General features: G+C 39.1%; 1 protein-coding gene across 1 annotated transcript; it reads left to right on the forward strand.

The window, feature by feature from the left end:
* The first annotated feature begins 2,868 nt into the window (after positions 1 to 2,868).
* LOC108710315 (protein spinster homolog 1) lies at positions 2,869 to 12,871 on the forward strand. Its single transcript, XM_041585584.1, has 9 exons — positions 2,869 to 2,945; positions 6,846 to 7,087; positions 7,434 to 7,499; positions 8,121 to 8,257; positions 8,642 to 8,793; positions 9,205 to 9,274; positions 10,391 to 10,542; positions 10,961 to 11,110; positions 12,487 to 12,871. The coding sequence occupies exons 1-9, from the start codon at positions 2,869 to 2,871 to the stop codon at positions 12,869 to 12,871; spliced, it is 1,431 nt and encodes a 476-aa protein (XP_041441518.1).
* Positions 12,872 to 19,956: the final 7,085 nt, after the last annotated feature.

Genomic DNA, 19,956 nt, shown 5'->3' on the forward strand with positions numbered 1-19,956 from the left:
TGAGGCTAATGAGTGTCAGGAATATAATGTTATAGACTCTCTAGGAGAGTAAGACAGTGAGGGAAGAAAGAAAGAGCAGCTTTGTGCTCCATCAAGGAGGTGTAGCAGGGAGTAGCTTTCCAGGCTGTAAGATTTGCCTACAGTGAAGGGACACAGTGGATAGGATGTCAGGCTTTAGGTTCTCCTCCCTGACCCCTACACTTGGTGAGATCCAGACCACGTGTGAGGTATTTCTGCCTGGAGGCGCTGTACTGCCTTGACTACATCCACAGATCATGCACCTGCATCTACCTCTGAAGCTCTATGTGAGCCATGTGTGTGCCTATATATTCTGCAAATGCCTCTGTACTGATGTAAGTAACCTGTGGATCATTTGTCTCTGACAAATAAAAGTTTATTCTGTTTGACTGCAAGAACCTCCCAGAACCCATTCTTTTCCTGTTGTATAGCACAGTAGCCTGTGAGACTTGTAGTTGCATTATACCACACTTGTATTCTTCCACTTAGCAAAGGCCCTAGCCTGGGGTGTTAGAGTCACATGTAACCCATGCTCTAAGCAGTAGCTGAACATTAACCCCATTGGCCTGTATAGCCCAAGTTAGCGCTACAGAATGTCCAAATCTAAGCAACTGTTATATTCTTATTATTTTAAGGTTTCCAATTAGGGTCACTGATCCCCATCTTATAAACAAATGCTCTGTAAGGCTACAAATGTATTGTTATTGCTACTTTTTATTACTCATCTTTCTATTCAGGCCTCTCCTATTCATATTCCAGTCTCTTATTCAAAGCAATGCATGGTTGCTAGGGGAATGTGGAGCCTAGCAACCAAACTGCTGAAATTGCAAACTGGAGAGCTGCTGAATAAAAAGCTAAATAACACAAAAACTGAAAATAATAAAATGTCAAAACCAATTGCAATTTGTCTCAGAATATCACTCTCTACATCATACTTCAAGTTAATTTAAAGGTGAACAACCCATTTAAGTTTCTCTATGAGTAAAAACTAGAAGAGCACTTAGTGAGGTTTTGATGAGGAGTGTAAGATTAGTTAGGTTAGTATATTAGGTGAGTTGGGTGCACCCATTTAGGCTCCCAGGTGCTTATAATGGAAGTAGAGGTTCTCCCCAGTACTCTGCTAGAGAGGTGCTGATGGTGCCCCAGTACAGTAGTGCACAGAGAATGTATGTGTGATATTTTGCTATGGAACTCATACAGATTCTACTGTTTTATACACTGGTAACTTTTCAAGAAACCACTGTGCCAATTCTGAATTAACATGTATTTTAATCACCAGTGTATTGCGCAGCTCTGTACAATTAATGGCCAAATAATGTTATATATTTTCATTATTCATTTAAGCTCTCATATCCTTTTATTATAGCTGATCCCTTTTCAATCCACCAGGGGTCTCTCTCCTTCAGACACTGGCATTTGTGAATATTGCGGTTGAACATTTATAGCCTATTGGAATATAACCCCCTTAGGGTAGGACTACACGGGCGACTTAGATGCGCTTCAGTCGGTTTTGACGCTGGGCGACAAAACGCACGCGTCAAGTTGGATGCGACAGGAACAAGGTAAGTAATATAAAGTCGGATGGTGTCGCAACTGTGATCCGACGTGACATGACTGTCGGATGCAAATGCTGCAAGTTGCACCGTTGCGACACCATCCGACTTAATATTACTTACCTTGTTCCTGTCGCATCCGACTTGATGCGTGCGTTTTCTAGCCCCGCGTCAGATCTGACGGAAACGCATCTAAGTCGCCTGTGTAGTCCTATCCTAAGACTCTGCTCTTGCTTCAGTCTATTTTAAAACAGCTTTGTCGGGCACTAGTAAAAGACATTTAATATATCCATTTCATTAAAAAAAAAATTCCATGACGTGGGGGGGGGATATGTAATGCTCAATAGTACAGTTATAGAGATTATAGGGATCATTTCTTGTGCATTGGGGCAGGGTGCAAAGTGCAAATAGGTGCGGGTCTTTAAGCCTGGGAATACATTGCTGCCTGTGTTCATTAGCATTGTATTTATGAGAGGTGTGCACCTCACATTTGATACTTGGCTGCCTATAATGTAAAATCCATAGAAGGCTGCTGGAGGTGCAGGGACTAGATTGACATTTGTTTTTTGCCCGAGCACTGCTTCTGTTTGGCCTGGATATATAATAACTGCATCTATCCCCCATGTAAGTCATTTATTCATCCATGTGTTCAATGTCGGACTGGCCCACAGGGATACCAGGAAAAGTCCCGGTGGGCCAAGGAGTCAGTGGACCCTCCTGCTGCTAAACATTTGGCCTATTTCATGGTCATTACCAATTTCTATGAGAACAAAGAGGCTAAATAGATGGAATAATAGATTATAATATGAGGAAGAATAATAGTACTGATAGTGGGCCTCTGGTCTAAGGTCTTTGGGTGGGCCCCTGGTGTCCCAGTCCGACACTGTGTGGGGGCCCCCGAGGTAACAGTCCCAGTGGGGCCCAGGACCCCCAGTCCGACACTGCATGTGTTACATGTATGTTGATTTTTTATTGTGCTAAGATGAATGGCTAGTTTACAGGCAGAGCGCAACAGAGAATCCCCAGTCTCAGAGGAACCACTTACATGAAAAAGTTAAATGGTATTTATATTGTATCCCGTCTATACATGTTTGTGTTAATTTCCAGTTTGCCCAGTTCTCTCTCTTCTGCAATTCCCAACATCCTCCAACAACCACAGAATTGGTTCCAGCTATCCATCATTGCCTGTGGTCCCTTTTGTCTAAGCCACTGATTTGCACCTGCTTTTTTAAGAAAAGAATTTGTGGATGTTTCTCTATCATCCTTTTTACAAATATCAGATATTGCAATGGCCATTATGCCTCTAAAGTATACAAAATATACAAAAGATCACACAGAAGCACAAATGTACGGATCATCTTCCAGGTTCAAAAAGTACTTGAATTCCCCTTTAAATGCACAGCCGTTACCCCTGTAATAAACACTTTAATTCTAATTGGATATTAGCTGCACCCTGGGTGTTACAGAGGCTGCCCAAACACAAGTCTACAGATACATAATGGAATATGGACACAGAGAAAGGAACAGACTTACCTGTTGTGCAGTTGATGGTCTGTTCATTAATCACCACTAATGATGGGAATAAAAGGCTTATGAACTTCATGGGAGGGGAGTTTGAGTCTAAATATGATATCTCATAAAATTAACTCCCCCTTCCCTTTCCAACTGTCAGAATGGTTTATATGGAAAATAATTTAATAATTTATCCATAGAGAAAATATACAGAAATATTCAGACTCTCATTTGTTGAATATTTAGTTAACATTGGAGATTGTTGCTAAAAATTGATCCAATATGGTATATTGCGTGTGTGTACACTATTCTCTATTCATTTTATATTTTGGATGAATCCAGTGACCACCCATACAGACTTTTTAGAGTTCTATAATTTATACATAAATTATACTATGGGCACCATCTCTCCCTACTATACCTGATATCTCACAGTCACACTCCCTTCCCAGAGACTATTATCCCACTGTTACTATAGACACCATCTCTCCCTACTATACCTGCTATCCCACAGTCACACTCCCTTCCCAGAGACTATTATCCCACTGTTACTATAGACACCATCTCTCCCTACTATACCTGCTATCCCACAGTCACACTCCCTTCCCAGAGACTATTATCCCACTGTTACTATAGACACCATCTCTCCCTACTATACCTGCTATCCCACAGTCACACTCCCTTCCCAGAGACTATTATCCCACTGTTACTATACACACCATCTCTCCCTACTATACCTGCTATCCCACAGTCACACTCCCTTCCCAGAGACTATTATCCCACTGTTACTATAGGCACATCTCTCCCTACTATCCCACAGTCACACTCCCTTCCCAGAGACTATTATCCCACTGTTACTATAGACACCATCTCTCCCTACTATACCTGCTATCCCACAGTCACACTCCCTTCCCAGAGACTATTATCCCACTGTTACTATAGGCACCATCTCTCCCTACTATACCTGCTATCCCACAGTCACACTCCCTTCCCAGAGACTATTATCCCACTGTTACTATAGGCACCATCTCTCCCTACTATACCTGCTATCCCACAGCCACACTCCCTTCCCAGAGACTATTATCCACTGTTACTATAGACACCATCTCTCCCTACTATACCTGCTATCCCACAGTCACACTCCCTTCCCAGAGACTATTATCCACTGTTACTATAGGCACCATCTCTTTCTACTATACCTGATATCCCACAGTCACACTCCCTTCCCAGAGACTATTATCCCACTGTTACTATACACACCATCTCTCCCTACTATACCTGCTATCCCACAGTCACACTCCCTTCCCAGAGACTATTATCCCACTGTTACTATAGGCACATCTCTCCCTACTATACCTGCTATCCCACAGTCACACTCCCTTCCCAGAGACTATTATCCCACTGTTACTATAGGCACATCTCTCCCTACTATCCCACAGTCACACTCCCTTCCCAGAGACTATTATCCCACTGTTACTATAGACACCATCTCTCCCTACTATACCTGCTATCCCACAGTCACACTCCCTTCCCAGAGACTATTATCCCACTGTTACTATAGGCACCATCTCTCCCTACTATACCTGCTATCCCACAGTCACACTCCCTTCCCAGAGACTATTATCCCACTGTTACTATAGGCACCATCTCTCCCTACTATACCTGCTATCCCACAGCCACACTCCCTTCCCAGAGACTATTATCCACTGTTACTATAGACACCATCTCTCCCTACTATACCTGCTATCCCACAGTCACACTCCCTTCCCAGAGACTATTATCCACTGTTACTATAGGCACCATCTCTTTCTACTATACCTGATATCCCACAGTCACACTCCCTTCCCAGAGACTATTATCCCACTGTTACTATACACACCATCTCTCCCTACTATACCTGCTATCCCACAGTCACACTCCCTTCCCAGAGACTATTATCCCACTGTTACTATAGGCACATCTCTCCCTACTATACCTGCTATCCCACAGTCACACTCCCTTCCCAGAGACTATTATCCCACTGTTACTATAGACACCATCTCTCCCTACTATACCTGCTATCCCACAGTCACACTCCCTTCCCAGAGACTATTATCCCACTGTTACTATATGCGTGCAAATTTTCATCATCTGGACTGGAGCAATGGGGAATGGCGCATGGGAAATTTAAAAAATTATTGCATATCCAGCGTAACCCCTGTGTTTTTTTAACCAATGTGGGTGTGGTTGAGCAGCATGCCGCCCCCCTAAAGTCCTGCTGCCCTAGTGCCGGGCCTAGGTGGCCTTTCCACAAATCTGGGCCTGACTATCTCTCCCTACTATATCTCTTGTATGTATGTACACTATTTGTGATACAATCAGTAAATGTGAATTTCTGCTGTCATTATTTTGAGTGGTTGATATAATTATTGCATTGTTGGCAACCTACCTACTTACTGTCCAAGTCCAATGTGCTTCTATATAACCCCATTCTGGACCTGCTGCACTATTATGCTGGGAAATAGCAGCAATGATTTGCAAAACCTGGCCCTAGTCTGTGATCTGACGGCTCCGAGATTTGAGTGACAACTGTGAATAGTATTTCATTGTGACAGGAAAACAAGCGTCCATTAGATCAAACAATGTTATTTAATGTTTAAGGTCCTTCACTGGCTGAAAGATGAAGAGTTTTCAAGCAGTAAATTTACATTTACTCGTGAAAAACAAAGCTGCTTTTTATCCGATTTTTGGTCACTTCAGAACGGGAAAAAAAACTTTTCGGATATTTCCATGTTTTTCCTTTTGGTATCTTTAACAAAAAGGGAACAACTTGCACACTCAGAATAATAACATTATAGCCCATATTATATTTCCAAAAAATAAACCTACCAGTGACCTTGTTGGCGGAATGCCAGCTTTTTCAAGCTTTCTCGTGTTTTTTTTCCTTTAATAAATTCAGACTATTTGAGGTTTCTGAAAATACTTTTTTTTCTGTATCTAAGAAAACTGAGAAAAACTCCAACTCGATTTTTCATAAATCCTGCCTATAGTGTGGCACCAGGTGGTATTAATCCCAGGTACTAAACAAGCTCAGCACTTTAATTGCCTGTCAACGTTGGGGTTGTTCTCTCTGGAGAAATTATGTTTGCGAGAGAACATGATTAATCTTTATACATAAGAGGTCATTATAGACAGATGGCAGGAATCTATATTTCAATAAAGTGGATCACCGTACCAGAGACCACCCCTTTAGACTAGAGGAAAAGAACTTTCATTTGAAGCAACGTAGGGGGTTCTTCACAGTCAAGACAGTGAGGTTGTGGAATGCACTGCCGGGTGATGTTGTGATGGCTGATTCAGTTAATGCCTATAAGAATGGCTTGGATGATTTCTTGGACAGACATAATATCCAAGGCTATTGTGATACTAATATGTACAATGAGTAAAGATATTGGAATATATAGTTTATCTATGTGAGAGTGTGAGTTTTCTGAATAATGGATCTTTCTGTAATTTGGGTCTTCATACCTTAAGTCTACTAGAAAATCATTTAAACATTAAATAAACCCAATAGGCTGGTTTTATTTCCAATAACGATTAATTATATCTTTGTTTTGGATCAAGTACAAGGAACTCTTGAGGGTACATTATTTTTTAGAGTCATGTGAAGCAAATTATATCACTTAGCAGCGATTATAACCCATGACATCACTAAGCAACATTAATAAGCATAGAATTTGCAGGATATTCACGGCTCTAACATTATCTGTCTTGTCATTTCAGTATTTTCAGAATCTTTACTCTACTATTCAACTTATTCAACTCATTTCAACGTTCCAAGAACTCACAACAAAGTCCAAAAGAGCCAGACATAGAGAGCAATGCAATACATGAAGAGATTAATTATGAGCAGAAGGAAGAGAAGAAGACTCCCCGTCAGATCTCCTATCAACGTGCCGTGTTGATGGTCGCATTATATGCCTACCTGAACTTTGTAGACTTTGTGGACCAGTTTATATTCATGGGTAAGCAGTTCAACCAAGTTAGTGCTCAGTGTGTGCGGTGTAACTGCATTGGGACAAATATTTTGGCCTAAGTAGGTTTTATTAATAAAGCATATTCAGGGGTATTTATACCATAAGACAAAGCTATAAGAGTGAGATTTCCAAGGGTAGCAAAAGGCCGTCTGCAGGAAGATTTGGAGGGCAAGTCATTTTATAGATGAACATCCCATTTGTTTAACATTAATATTTAATATAGGAGAGCATAATTGGACTATCTATAGTTATGATGGTAGTGGGGAATCCGAATAATTGCCTTAGGTGCCGTCAGCATTTGTATTAAAAATGTCTTCTTTTTTTCATCTTATAGCTGTTCTACCTATTATTATAAAAGACTTTCATGCCGTGGACATCACAGCAGAATTCATAACTTTAGGTATGACAAAACTTTTCATTTTATTGTCTATGTCTGTCTTTAAGTCCAATCACTATGATGTTTTTTCTTTCAACTCATATCACCATATGTATAAAAGGCACAACGTTTGCCCAGATGACCAGTAAATGCTACTAGTAGATTGGTTGCTATAGGTGAACTGTTACAAGCATTGCACTTATATTACATAACTAGTGATGGGCGAATTTACTCTGCAGGCCATGGATTTGTGGCGAATTATAGCATTTCGCAGACTGGAAATGTTTTGCAAAATGGCAGCGAAAATCCGCCCTGGAAAATTGCCGCGTGTCAAAATTGTTTGGACATCCATTGACTTTAATGCATTTGGACAAAAGAGTCTTGCATAAAAAATTGTTGCTTGTGTCAAAATTGTTGCGCATCAAAATGATTTTGATGCCTATTGACTTCAATGCCTTTTTGCAAACTTTTTGCCGTTTCGCAAATTTTTTGGAGAAGCGAAACGGGACAGATTCGCCCATCACTATACAGTACATAACCCCTATAATATCAGTACATGAATCCTTTTAGGGGTGGCCCATATTTATGCATCTGTTGTCTCAGCCAGTATACTGTTCTCTCACAATGTTCTTTTTGCCCCCACAGCGTTTCTCTGCACCAAAGTGATCCTTTCACCATCTTTAAGCTATGCCACATCTCGCTATAATCAGAAGATGGTAATGTGCATTGGACTATTCTTCTATTCCTCGTTCTCCTTCGGATGCACATTTATTCCCAAGCAGGTAACTGTGTGCTTATTTGTTATTCATTCAACCCATTTTATTTACTCTATTTAGATAGTTTTACAAATTAGTTCTCCTCCGGTAACTTTATTTTGACAAATCCTTCTCATTGGCTTCAGTTTATTTAGTTTAGAAAGGGAAATTTAACTTTCTCCAAATCAATTTTGGAGGGAAAGACAAAATATCTGCTGCCTCGACATGAGGATGGCCAGAAGCCCCCCCCCACTAATTGAGCCATTCAATAGCAGAATTAGATAATGCAAATGAAGGTTTAGCTGGATTTTACACATAATCTCTCCATTGCATCCCTGTAAAATCCCTTTTTGGTATTCGTTCTGAATCTTAATAAAGTGTTGCATTTGTTTGTGCCTTTCCCAACTCTAGGGGTTCTGGCTGTTCCTGCTTGCACGACTGTTTGTGGCTTCAATGGCGGAATGCTGCTTCAGCGCAGCTCCTATAGTGTTTGTCGATATTTTTTATCCTGACCAGAGAACTCGGGTGCTAGGATTTTACACTTGCATTAAGACAGTTTGCTGGTAAGTACTAGATCATGCCTCATATTGGGTGTTTTTATGTGGCAAACTCATTTTACCATTTAATTCCCAAATGCTCCTCTGGGGGGCCCGGGGCCCACTGGGACTGCAGTCCAGGGCCCCCCTACAGGCCTCCCCTGTCCCCCTCGTCTCCCTACTTTGACGCTCCATGCAGCGTGCAAACGCATATGGGGCCCCTCGGCGCACCCACAGCGCTCCCTCGGCGCGCAAGAGCACAGGGCGCTGCACGTCGTGGAAATATTTTTTTAAAAAAAAGAGCATCGGGAGAGGGGGTCTGGCCCGACACTGGCTCCTCTCATGAATGCATGTGTAGGCCATAACCCAATCCACTACTGTAAATAATTGCAATATGCGGCTTTACTTATGTCTATTTTCATTTTCCTTCTATTACAGTATCCTTGCTTGCCTCTTTGGAATACCAGTAATCGACTTGGCATCTTCACACTGGCGTTATGCACTATGGGTAAGTAAAATAACTCTTTATAAAAATCATTGCTTTTTTGGGTCCTAAAGATTCACATATTCAAAGTAAGGAAACATTTAAATAGTATTTTTATATGCTATAATATGAATATTATATAATAGGTTTCAGTCTTGTACTATATTGATATATATTAGCTAAAAATAATTAAATGGAATATATTTTCTTGTGCCGGATATTAAAGTTAATTCCTCTACTAAAGACTATGGGGCAAATTCACTAAGCGCCGAAGCGCCTAACGCTAGCGTCAATTCGCTAGTGTTGGTCATTTTCGTTACTTCGCAAATTCACTAACGAACGCTGGCGTAAATTCGCTAGTGTTACTAAGTGTTACTTCGCACCCTTACGCCTGGCGAATTTTCACAACGGACGTAACTACGCAAATTCACTAGCGCGCGCAGTGTACTGAACGCTACCTTTTACGCTAGACTTCCTTCGCCACCTCAGACCAGGCGAAGCGCAATAGAGTAGATAGGGATTGCTTCAAAAAAAGTTCAAATTTTTTCTAAGTCCCAAAAAACGCTGGCATTTTTTCTATATTATGGGTGATAGGCTGAAAAAGATCAAAAATTTTTTTTGGGGCTCCCCTCCTTCCCCCCCTACATTTCCTAACTCATGGCAACTTAACTATACAGAGGGCACATGTGTAGGGCAAAAAAAATTTTTTATATGATGTTTTGAAGGTTTCCCAGGCATTTGTAGGGATTCTACGTATTCCTCCATTGAAATTTGAATTTGGAGCTGTATGCAAATTAACCATCGCTAGCGTAACTTCGCTTCGCTTAGCGAATCAACGCTAGCGCAACTTCGCAACCTTACGCTACCCCTGAGCGCAACTTCGGATTTTAGTGAATTTGCGGAGCGCTGGCGAAACTACGCCTGGCGAAGTGTGGCGAAGTTACGCCTGGCGCAACTACGAATCTTAGTGAATTTGCCCCTATGGATCAAACCAGAAATATTACATCTCTTCAGGACTGTTCTATTTGATGGGGGGTTATATAATATGACCCAAGCATAATAATTATGTTATTCTAGGTCAGATCAGTTAATATATACAAGGTGCTGTCACTAATAGCTATAATCTTAATTCTAATACAGACAACCCCTGGACTTGGCCTATTTGGTTTGGCGCTGGCAATAATAATTATGAAGAATCCTCAACGAGGAGGCATGGACGAAGAAGAGAATGAAAATGAAGAAGATAAATTACAATGTTCCTGCTTTTCTGGCCTGAAAGAACTGCTTACCAAGTGAGTGTGTCTTCTGTTTTTCTAGCTAAAAAAAAGAATAAGCATGGAGTTTCAATCCTTTGCATTTCCAACAGGATATATTTAGTTTAGAAAACCAATAAAAACAATACTAATTCGACAAAAGGGTCAATAATAAAAGCATAACACAAGCAATGGAAGGAAGGACAATATACTCTAAAGAGCTTATGAAGACTGTATGCTGGCTTTTATTTCCCCCCCACTGAAGCATTTTGTACATGAAACTGGATGTTATCTTTTTTAGAGCAGCTCATCCAACACATTGAAATAAGAATCAATACTTTAGCTTGATAAAAATAACTTTGCTTTTAGTATTATTGGTCCTTTAATGTGAGATAAATAGCCAGAGAAATGTAAAAAAAAAATGTTGGTCACTAACTTGAACTCTTTCCTCTTTCAGTTGTAGCTTTCTCACCTCCACAGCTGGCGCTCTATGCTATGCTTGTGTGTATGGTGCAAAGAATAGCTGGGTCTCCGGATTAATTGAACAAGCCCAGAAAGTGCTGCCTATTCAGTCACATTGTTTGACCACAGGCTGCAACTATGATAAGTAAGTTCTACTTTTATTAACGAAAGAAGTTTTAATGTGTATACCATTACCTACAGAGGGGCAAATTCACTAAGCGCTGAAGCGCCGAACGCTAGCGTTACTTCGCTAGCGTTTGGCATTTTCGTTACTGCGCAAATTCACTAACGAACGCTGGCGTAGTTTCGCTAGTGTTACTTCACACCCTTACGCCTGGCGAAGTTTCGCTAGCGACGTAACTACGCAAATTCACTAACGCGCGCAGTGTACTGAACGCTACCTTTTACGCTAGACTTCCTTCGCCACCTCAGACCAGGCGAAGCGCAATAGAGTAGATAGGGATTGCTTCAAAAAAGTCAAAAAATTTCTAAGTCCCAAAAAACGCTGGCGTGTTTTCTACATTATGGGTGATAGGCTGAAAAAGATCGAAAAAATTTTTGGGGCTCCCCTCCTTCCCCCCTACATTTCCTGACTCATGGCAACTTACCTAGACAGTGGGCACATGTGTAGGGCAAAATAAAATTTTTATTTGATGTTTTGAAGCTTTTCTAGTCATTTGTAGTGATTCTACGTATTCCTCCATTGAAATTTGAATTTGGCGGCGTATGCAAATTAGCCTTCGCTAGCGTAACTTCGCTTTACTTAGCGAATCAATGCTATCGCAACTTCGCAACCTTACGCTACCCCTGAGCGCAACTTCGGATTTTAGTGAATTTGCGAAGCGCTGGCGAAACTACGCCTGGCGAAGTGTAGCGAAGTGCGTCGAAGTTACGCCTGGCGCAACTACGAATCTTAGTGAATTTGCCCCAGAGACTTTAGTCCTACTCAGGTACAGACATAATATTTTTGCAGCCTATGCAGCAATACAGGGGCCCCTTATAGTCCAGGGAACATGACCTATCAGGTGTCTGCTAAATCCAACAAAGGGCCCTGTGTTAAATTTGTCTGCCACTGGTCCAATTCTTTCCTTCTCCCCAGAAAAATTACAAATGTATCTTAAATTATTGATTTTAGTGTTGTGTATGTTATATAGGATCTGATTTGCTCCTGATTCTATCAGATATTTGCCCAATAATGTTTAAACTCGCAGTACATTCTAAAATATGCAAAATAGATCCCATTCTCTTAGGATAGCTTTATTAGTAATGCAATGCAGATTTTCTAAAAAAACGTAATAATGACTGGTGGGTTTGGCCGGGTTGATAGAAGACTTTTAATAGCAGCTCCATTAAGTTCAGAACTGATACCTGATATCGATATGATAATTGACACAAGACAAACCTTCCTGTTTCTGCAGTTTCCATCTCACAGATACTTTTATTTTCACCGTTTGTCCAAAGATTTGGTTTCTGTCCTTTTTTCTTTCTGGGCCCTTTCTGATATGCTATTTCCATTCCTAGCCTGATCTACGGAATCATCAGATGTGCAGCTGATCTAATGGGACTTATTATCGGCATGGAATTGAGCAAGCGTTACAAGAAGGGGAATCCTGCTGTGGATGCAGTATTGTGTGGGATAGGGCTCATCGTCTGTGCCCCCTTCTTCATGCTCTTTATATTCTTCCCAGAGATAAACATGCCCATTGCTCATGTGAGTATTATCAGTCTGTTCTTTGTGCAGGTAGATTTACAGGTGATAATTCACATAGATTTCTTCTGTTATGAATGTTCTGCTATTTATGAGAAATTTGTTTATTTTAATTGTGAATGTTTCTATTTTACCAGGTTTTCATTGCCATCTCTGGAGTATGTCAAGCTATATGCCAAGTCCCGATGCTCAACATGAAACTGGTAGTGTAACCCTTCACTTTACTATGTGTCTTTTTGGCCTTAAAGGAAAACTATACCCCCAAAATGAATACCTACGCAACAGATTTATATCATATCAAGTGATATATTAAAACTGGACTATATTAGCAAACTGGAATATATATATTTAAGTAAATATTGCCATCTCTTGCCTTTAACCACCATTTCGTGATGGTCTGTGTGCTGCTTCAGAGATCCCCTGACCAGAAATACTACAACTCTAAGGGGCACATTTACTATGGGTCGAATATCGAGGGTTAATTAATTCGAGGGTTAATTATTCGACCATCAAAGTTAAATCCTTCGACTTGGAAGTCGAAGGATTTACCGGAATTCGTTCGATCGAACAATTGAAGAAAAAAACAATTCGAAGGATTTTAATCCATCGATCGAGCGATTTTCCTTCAATCAGAAATTGCTAGCAAAGCCTATGGGGACCTTCCCCATAGGCTAACATTTGTGCTCGGTAGGTTGTAGGTGGCGAAGTAGGTGGTCGAAGTTTTTTTTAAAGAGACAGTACTTCGACTATCGAATGGTCGAATAGTCGAACTATTTTTAGTTCGAATCGTTCGATTCGAAGACGTAGTCGAAGGTCGAAGTAGCCAATTCGACGGTCGAAGTAGCCAAAAAAAATACTTCGAAATTCGAAGTACTTTTTATTCTAATCCTTCACTCGAGCTTAGTAAATGTGCCCCTAACTGTAACAAGAAGAAGTGTTGAAGCAAAAGACACAACTCTGTCTGTTAATTGGCTCACGTGACCTAACATGTTTGGTATGTTTGTGTGCACAGTGAATCCTACGATCCCTGAGGGCGGCCCTTATTTTTTAAAATGGCAATTTTCTATTTATGATTACCCAATGGTGCATACTACTAGAAAAGTATATTATTATGAAAATGGTTTATTTACATGAAGTAGGGTTTTACATATGAGCTGTTTTATGCAATATCTTTTTATAAAGACCTACATTGTTTGGGGGGTATAGTTCTCCTAAGTGCCTTTAAGTACTTCTGAAAATAATCAGTGGTAGATGATGATTCGAACCCTTTACCTTCTTTCTCCAGAACTTAGTGAGACCAAAACTACGAGGAAAAGCCAATGTTATCCATCAGTACTTATCTAAGCTGTTAGCAAGTGTCGGCCACATATACTTTATTCCATTGGTAATAGTAGTATCTCTTATCCTTTTTATTGTTAAGCTTTAGTGAACTTTTACTTTCTACTGTTAGTTCTAATAAACCTATATCCTTTTAGTCTCAGGGGGGTTATATCTAAAAGTCACTAAGTTTTCCCAGAAGTAGTTACCTATAGCAACCAATCAGCAGGTAGCATTTACTGGTCACCCGTTTAAAAGCTGACATTTTATTGGTTGCTATGGGTTGCTGCTCCTGGCCAAACTGAAAGGGATACTGTCACGGAAAACTTTTTTTTTTTTTTTGTAAAAAAACTGCATCAGTTAATAGTGTTGGTTCTGCACAAAAACCCACTTTTTTAAAAAAAGATTTTTTTAAAATTTAATTTTGAACTTTGGCATGGGGCTAGACATTAAAATCCAAAGTTTAAAAGGTCAGCTCTAAATGAAGCTCAGGGGAAAAATAGGACGAAATGACTGTGAGATATCCTCTTGCTAGGAAAAGTTAAAGAGCGCAGAAATAGTGTAAAAACCTTTTTTATTCTATAACAATAAAAACCAATTGGTTACACTCACATTTTCGTGTTTAAAATCAGGCATAACTTGTCTCCATACTTAAGTCCAAATGTTCCAAGTGGCTTTAGTGGTTGGTGATTTGGGCTCCGACCCGCGGATTCTATCACTGTGTTTCCTGATGTTTCAGAGAATGAATCTGAGCTGCTATTGGTGCTAGACATATTGTCAGTTTCCAAGGTGCCCCCAGTCATGTGACTGGTGCTCTGAGAAACTTCAGTCACTCTTTACTGCTACACTGAAAGTTGGAGTGACAGTGTGACATCACCCCCTACCTTCCCTCCCCAGCAGCCCATCAGCAGCCTATCAACAGAACAATAGGCATCTAACCAGATAGCAGCTCCCTGACACCAGTGGTGTAACTTATCACCTGCGGGCCCAGGTGCAGGGTTTTCACTGGGCTACGGGCCCCACAATGTAAACAGTGTAATTTAGATATAAAAAGTAAATCATAAAAATCATGATACAATCCCTTTAATGTTTTTATTACACGTAGAACTGAATTTTAATCATCTGCAGTTAAATCTTATTTCTGCTTTTTGCTGTGTGTGACAGGTCTCTGCAGAAATGCTGAACAACAGCCCTGATGCCACTAATCTGAGGAATATGGAGTTTGCTCTGGCATTTTTTGCAGTAGTGGCAGTGATTGGAGGGAAATTCTTCTTTATTACAGCACATTGCATAAAGAAGAAACAGAACATGGAACAGAAGACAATTGTGGTGGTGTTCTCCTCTTGAATAGAACTGTGTGAAGTACTACAGCAAGTCCTCATAATACATCAGTCTTTAACTTCCACCAAGACCTCAATTCTGCTCAGAAGAGACTGTTTGGGAATTACGCATGCGAATAGAATTGAAGACAGATCATTATTATACTGTTATACTGATGAAGACAGTATTATGTATACTTTTCATATAATATAAATTTATTTTTTATATAAATATATGTATAGATTTGATGTGATATATATTTTTGTACATAAAATTGTATATAAATAAATATAACCTTAATAATTGCATATGTGTTTTTATTTTTATATTTTATATATTCTGGTTTAGATACACTTTTATTATATTTTAGTGCCCACAGGGCAGTTTTCCAATCCAAGAAATGTTTCTGTTATTATAGCATTTGAAACGGATTATTTAAAGGGAGCTATCACAAAACTAAAAAGTAAATTTTTTTAACTTTTTGTACCATTTTGTAAACAATACTTTTTTTTTATATGTTTATATTTTGTATATAAATAAACATAACCTTAATAATTGTATATGTGTTTTTATTTTTATATTTTATATATACTGGTTTAGATACACTTCTCTTACATTTTAGTGCCCACACTATTATATATTATAGCATTTGAAACTGATTATTTAAAGGGGAGCTATCACAAAACTAAAACAAATCTGATTGCTTTTTATGATGGGGTTAGTAAGAAGTTAGACAGTGGGGGAGCATTAGATGTGATATATTTGAATTTTGCCAATGCGTTTGATACAGTGCCCCACAGACAACTGATTTCTAAACTATGGTCTGAAAGTACAGGGCTCACAGACCCACGGGATCCCTTACATATTTAAAACAGGCTACTTTGTGTGTACCAGCAATTACACTAGGGGGCAGATTCACTAAGGGTCGAATATCGAAGTCGAAGGATTTAGCGCTAATCCTGCGATCGATCGTTTAAATCCTTCGAATCGAACGATTCGAACGATTTTAATCCAACGATCGAAGGAAAATCCTTTGATCAAAAAAAGGTTAGCAAACCTATGGGGACCTTCCCCATAGGCTAACATTGACTTCGGTAGGTTTTATCTGCCGAAGTAGGGGGTCGAAGTTTTTTTTAAAGGGAAAGTACTTCGACTATCGAATGGTCGAATAGTCGAACGATTTTTACTTCGATTCGTTCGATTTCGTTCGAATTCGAACGAATTTAACCAATTCGATGGTCGAAGTACCAAAAAAATACTTAGAAATTCGAATTTTTTTCATTCGAATCCTTCACTCGAAGTTAGTGAATCTGCCCCTAGAATTCTGTCAAATGAAACTACAATTTTGGTATGAACCATAACATAATCACACATTATAAGCTTATGTTTAGTTCATAATATATCTGTCTTCTAACTAATCATAGGCCAGTGTCATTGCACCAATCAGCCACCATAGTTTGGGCTGCTGGAAAGTACCGTAACTGCCTCCTGGTCTCCCATTTAACTGGGCAATGCAAGGAAAAGAAGGTGTGAGCACTATTTGAGCAGAGGGAGCCCTAATATCAAGCAGAGAACAAGAGATACGATTGTCCCATTGTCCAGGACCATGGACAGCAGCTTCCAAACTGACCTCAGTACCTCCATGTACCAGAGCCGCTTTTCCTGGTGCAGGGAGTTTAATACAAAGAATTCTCAGAAAACACCATATAAACTTTTTGTGGACTTTTATATAGAATAATTAGAGTATTTTTAAATTGATATTTAAAAAGCGCTGTAAGCTAGTAATTCACTACTATGATACCATTATTTGCAATATGTACTGCCAAAAGTTCAATTTAGATTTTAACTGATCCATTGAGCTCTATTTCTATATTTCTATACTAAGAGGCACATGACTTACTGATGCACTACCCCTTCTAATAAGTTGGACCAATGTTGTTGATACTATGGTTTATTTGCCATCTGCTGGAATGAAACAGGCTTCCAAGTCAAGAAGACCTTAGAGGTAGAGAAGACCTTAGTGCAGGCTTCCCCGAAATCCTGTCACCTGATTCAGCACATTTAGGAATGTGACTCGCTTACTAACCTATCAGATTCAACAAAAAGGATAGCCAATGCATATTTTCTATCTAACATGTCTAGTAACCCCTTAGTTATCAGATGGTACAGCAACTTGGATTACCTAACTTCTCAGTAATAATCCATAGCAATCAATCCAATATTAGCTCTCATTGGTCAAAAAATGAAAGAAAGCACATTTTTGATTGGTTCCCAGAGTTATTGATCCAATGTAAAGTTTTGTGAATTCCCCCTTGTCATCACAGTAGCCTATTTTTTATCCATTTGCTTTAAAAAATCCCCCCTGATTCCTGACTAAATTCCTTTTGGAATTAATTCATGATATATATATATATATATATATATATATATATATATATATACTGTATATATGTGTGTGTGGATTAGGGTCTGTGGATACACAGAGGATAGAGATCGTAGCAGAAACTGTCATGGGTATTTATAAGGCTTTCTCAAGATGCTTTGGAAAATTTTTCATGGAAGAATATAATCTGCACATTAGTTACTGACCTAATAATCTACATTACGTGATACACAAAAACATAGATAATGGGTTAGTTTCATGAGACTCAGCAAAGTGTATTATGTGCCATTAGTATCAAAGTGCCGTTATCAGATTCCATCTCATCCCACAGTTACAAATGTTCTGTCGAGCGTTGGCCAATGTGTTAGGCAGGAGTGAGAAGAACCACACGTGTGGCAAATTGCTCCCTATGGGGTATGTTACTATATTGATGATCAGTTATGGCATGCTATTTTCATGTATATCTATGTGTTCTGGACTGGTTGTATGAGAACAAGGAACATCTTGGTTCCAGTAATGAGCATCAAGTTTTGATTATTATGAGTAGCCTCTTGTTTCATCATAACAGATTTTATTATTTTTTCAATAAAATCAAAGGATTTCATTGATAAGAAACACAGAGGTCAAATAAATTCCCTGTCTATTCCAGTCATGGCATTTTAGTCTGGAAAGTGTCCCTTCCAAGCTTTAATTGAAATAGAACAAATCAGTTTAATCTGCAGTTAAATCTTATTTCTGCCTTTTGCTGTGCTGAACAACAGCCCTGATGCCACTAATATGAGGAATATGGAGTTTGCTGTGGCATTTTTCCAGTAGTGGCAGTGATTGGAGGGATATTCTTCTTTATTACGGCACATTGCATAAAGAAGAAACAGAACATTGAACAGAAGACAATTGTGGTGGGGTCCTCCTCTTGAATAGAACTGTGTGAGCTACTACAGTAAATCCTCATAATTCCTCAATCTTTAACTTCCACCAAATCCTCAATTCTGCTCAGAAGAGACTCTTTGGGAATTACACATGCGAATAGAATGGAAGACAGATCATTATTATACTGTTATACTAATGGGGACAGTATTATGTACACTTTTATATAATATAAATTTATTTTTTAGATAAATATATGTATGCTTTATATGTAATATCATTTTTTTACAATATTTTGTATATAAAATTGTATATAAATAAACAAAATCTTAATAATTGTATATGTGTTTTTATTTTTATATTTTATATACAGTATACTGGTTTAGATACACTTCTATTATATTTTAGTGCCCACACTATTATAGCATTTGAAACCGATTATTTAAAGGGGAGCTATCACAAAACTAAAAAAGTAAATTTTTCTGACTTTTTGTACCATTTTGTAAACAATACTTTATTTTTATGGTTTTGTCTCCTCCCCTTCCCTTGTAACTGGCAGCTTGATACATTCTGGGGAATATCATTATGAGTTGCAATCAGCATGGCTTTATGAAGGATAGGTCATGTCAGACAAATCTGATTGCTTTTTATGATGGAAGTTAGACAGTGGGGGAGCATTAGATGTGATCTAATTTGAATTTTGCCAATGCGTTCGATACAGTGCCCCACAGACAACTGATTTCTAAACTATGTTCTGAAAGTACAGGGCTCACAGACACACAGGATCCCTTACATGATTAAAACAGGCTACTCTGTGTGAACCAGCAATTACACTACTGCAATTTTGGTAAAAAACCATAACATAATCACATTATAAGCTTGTGTAGTTAATTCATAATATATCTGTCTTTTAACTAATCATAGGCCAATGTTATTGCACCAACCAGCCACCAACCCTGTCACTTGATTCAGCACATTTAGGAATGTGACTTGCTTACTAACCTCTCAGATTTAACAATAAGGATAGCCAAAGCATTTTTCTAAACTCTAATGACCCCTTAGTTATCAGATGGCACAGCAGCTTGGGCCACCTTACTTCTCAGTAATAATCCATGGCAATCAATCCAATATTAGCTCTCATTGATCAAATAAATGAAAGAAAGCACATTTATGATTGGTTCCCAGGGTTATTGGTCCAATGTAAAGTTTTGTGAATTCCCCCTTGTGATCACAGTAGCCTACAGTATTTTGTATCCATTTGCTTTTAAATACCTTTTGGAATTAATTCATGAGCATATACTGTATATGTGGATTAGGGTCTAGAGCAGTGATCCCCAACCAGTAGCTCGTGAGCAACATGTTGCTCTCCAACCCCTTGGATGTTGCTCTCAGGGTC

Source organism: Xenopus laevis, chromosome 3L (genome assembly GCF_017654675.1).
Source record: "Xenopus laevis strain J_2021 chromosome 3L, Xenopus_laevis_v10.1, whole genome shotgun sequence".
NCBI classification, from domain to species: domain Eukaryota; kingdom Metazoa; phylum Chordata; class Amphibia; order Anura; family Pipidae; genus Xenopus; species Xenopus laevis.

What these genes read in the sequence shown, in the direction of transcription:
- LOC108710315 (XM_041585584.1), top strand. Translation starts at nt 2,869, where the DNA reads ATGCCTCTAAAGTATACAAAATATACAAAAGATCACACAGAAGCACAA. An exon ending in TCATCTTCCAGGTTCAAAAA is followed by an intron (nt 2,946 to 6,845) that starts GTACTTGAATTC and finishes TTGTCATTTCAG; the next exon opens with TATTTTCAGAATCTTTACTC. An exon ending in CTGAAAGAACTGCTTACCAA is followed by an intron (nt 10,543 to 10,960) that starts GTGAGTGTGTCT and finishes TTCCTCTTTCAG; the next exon opens with TTGTAGCTTTCTCACCTCCA.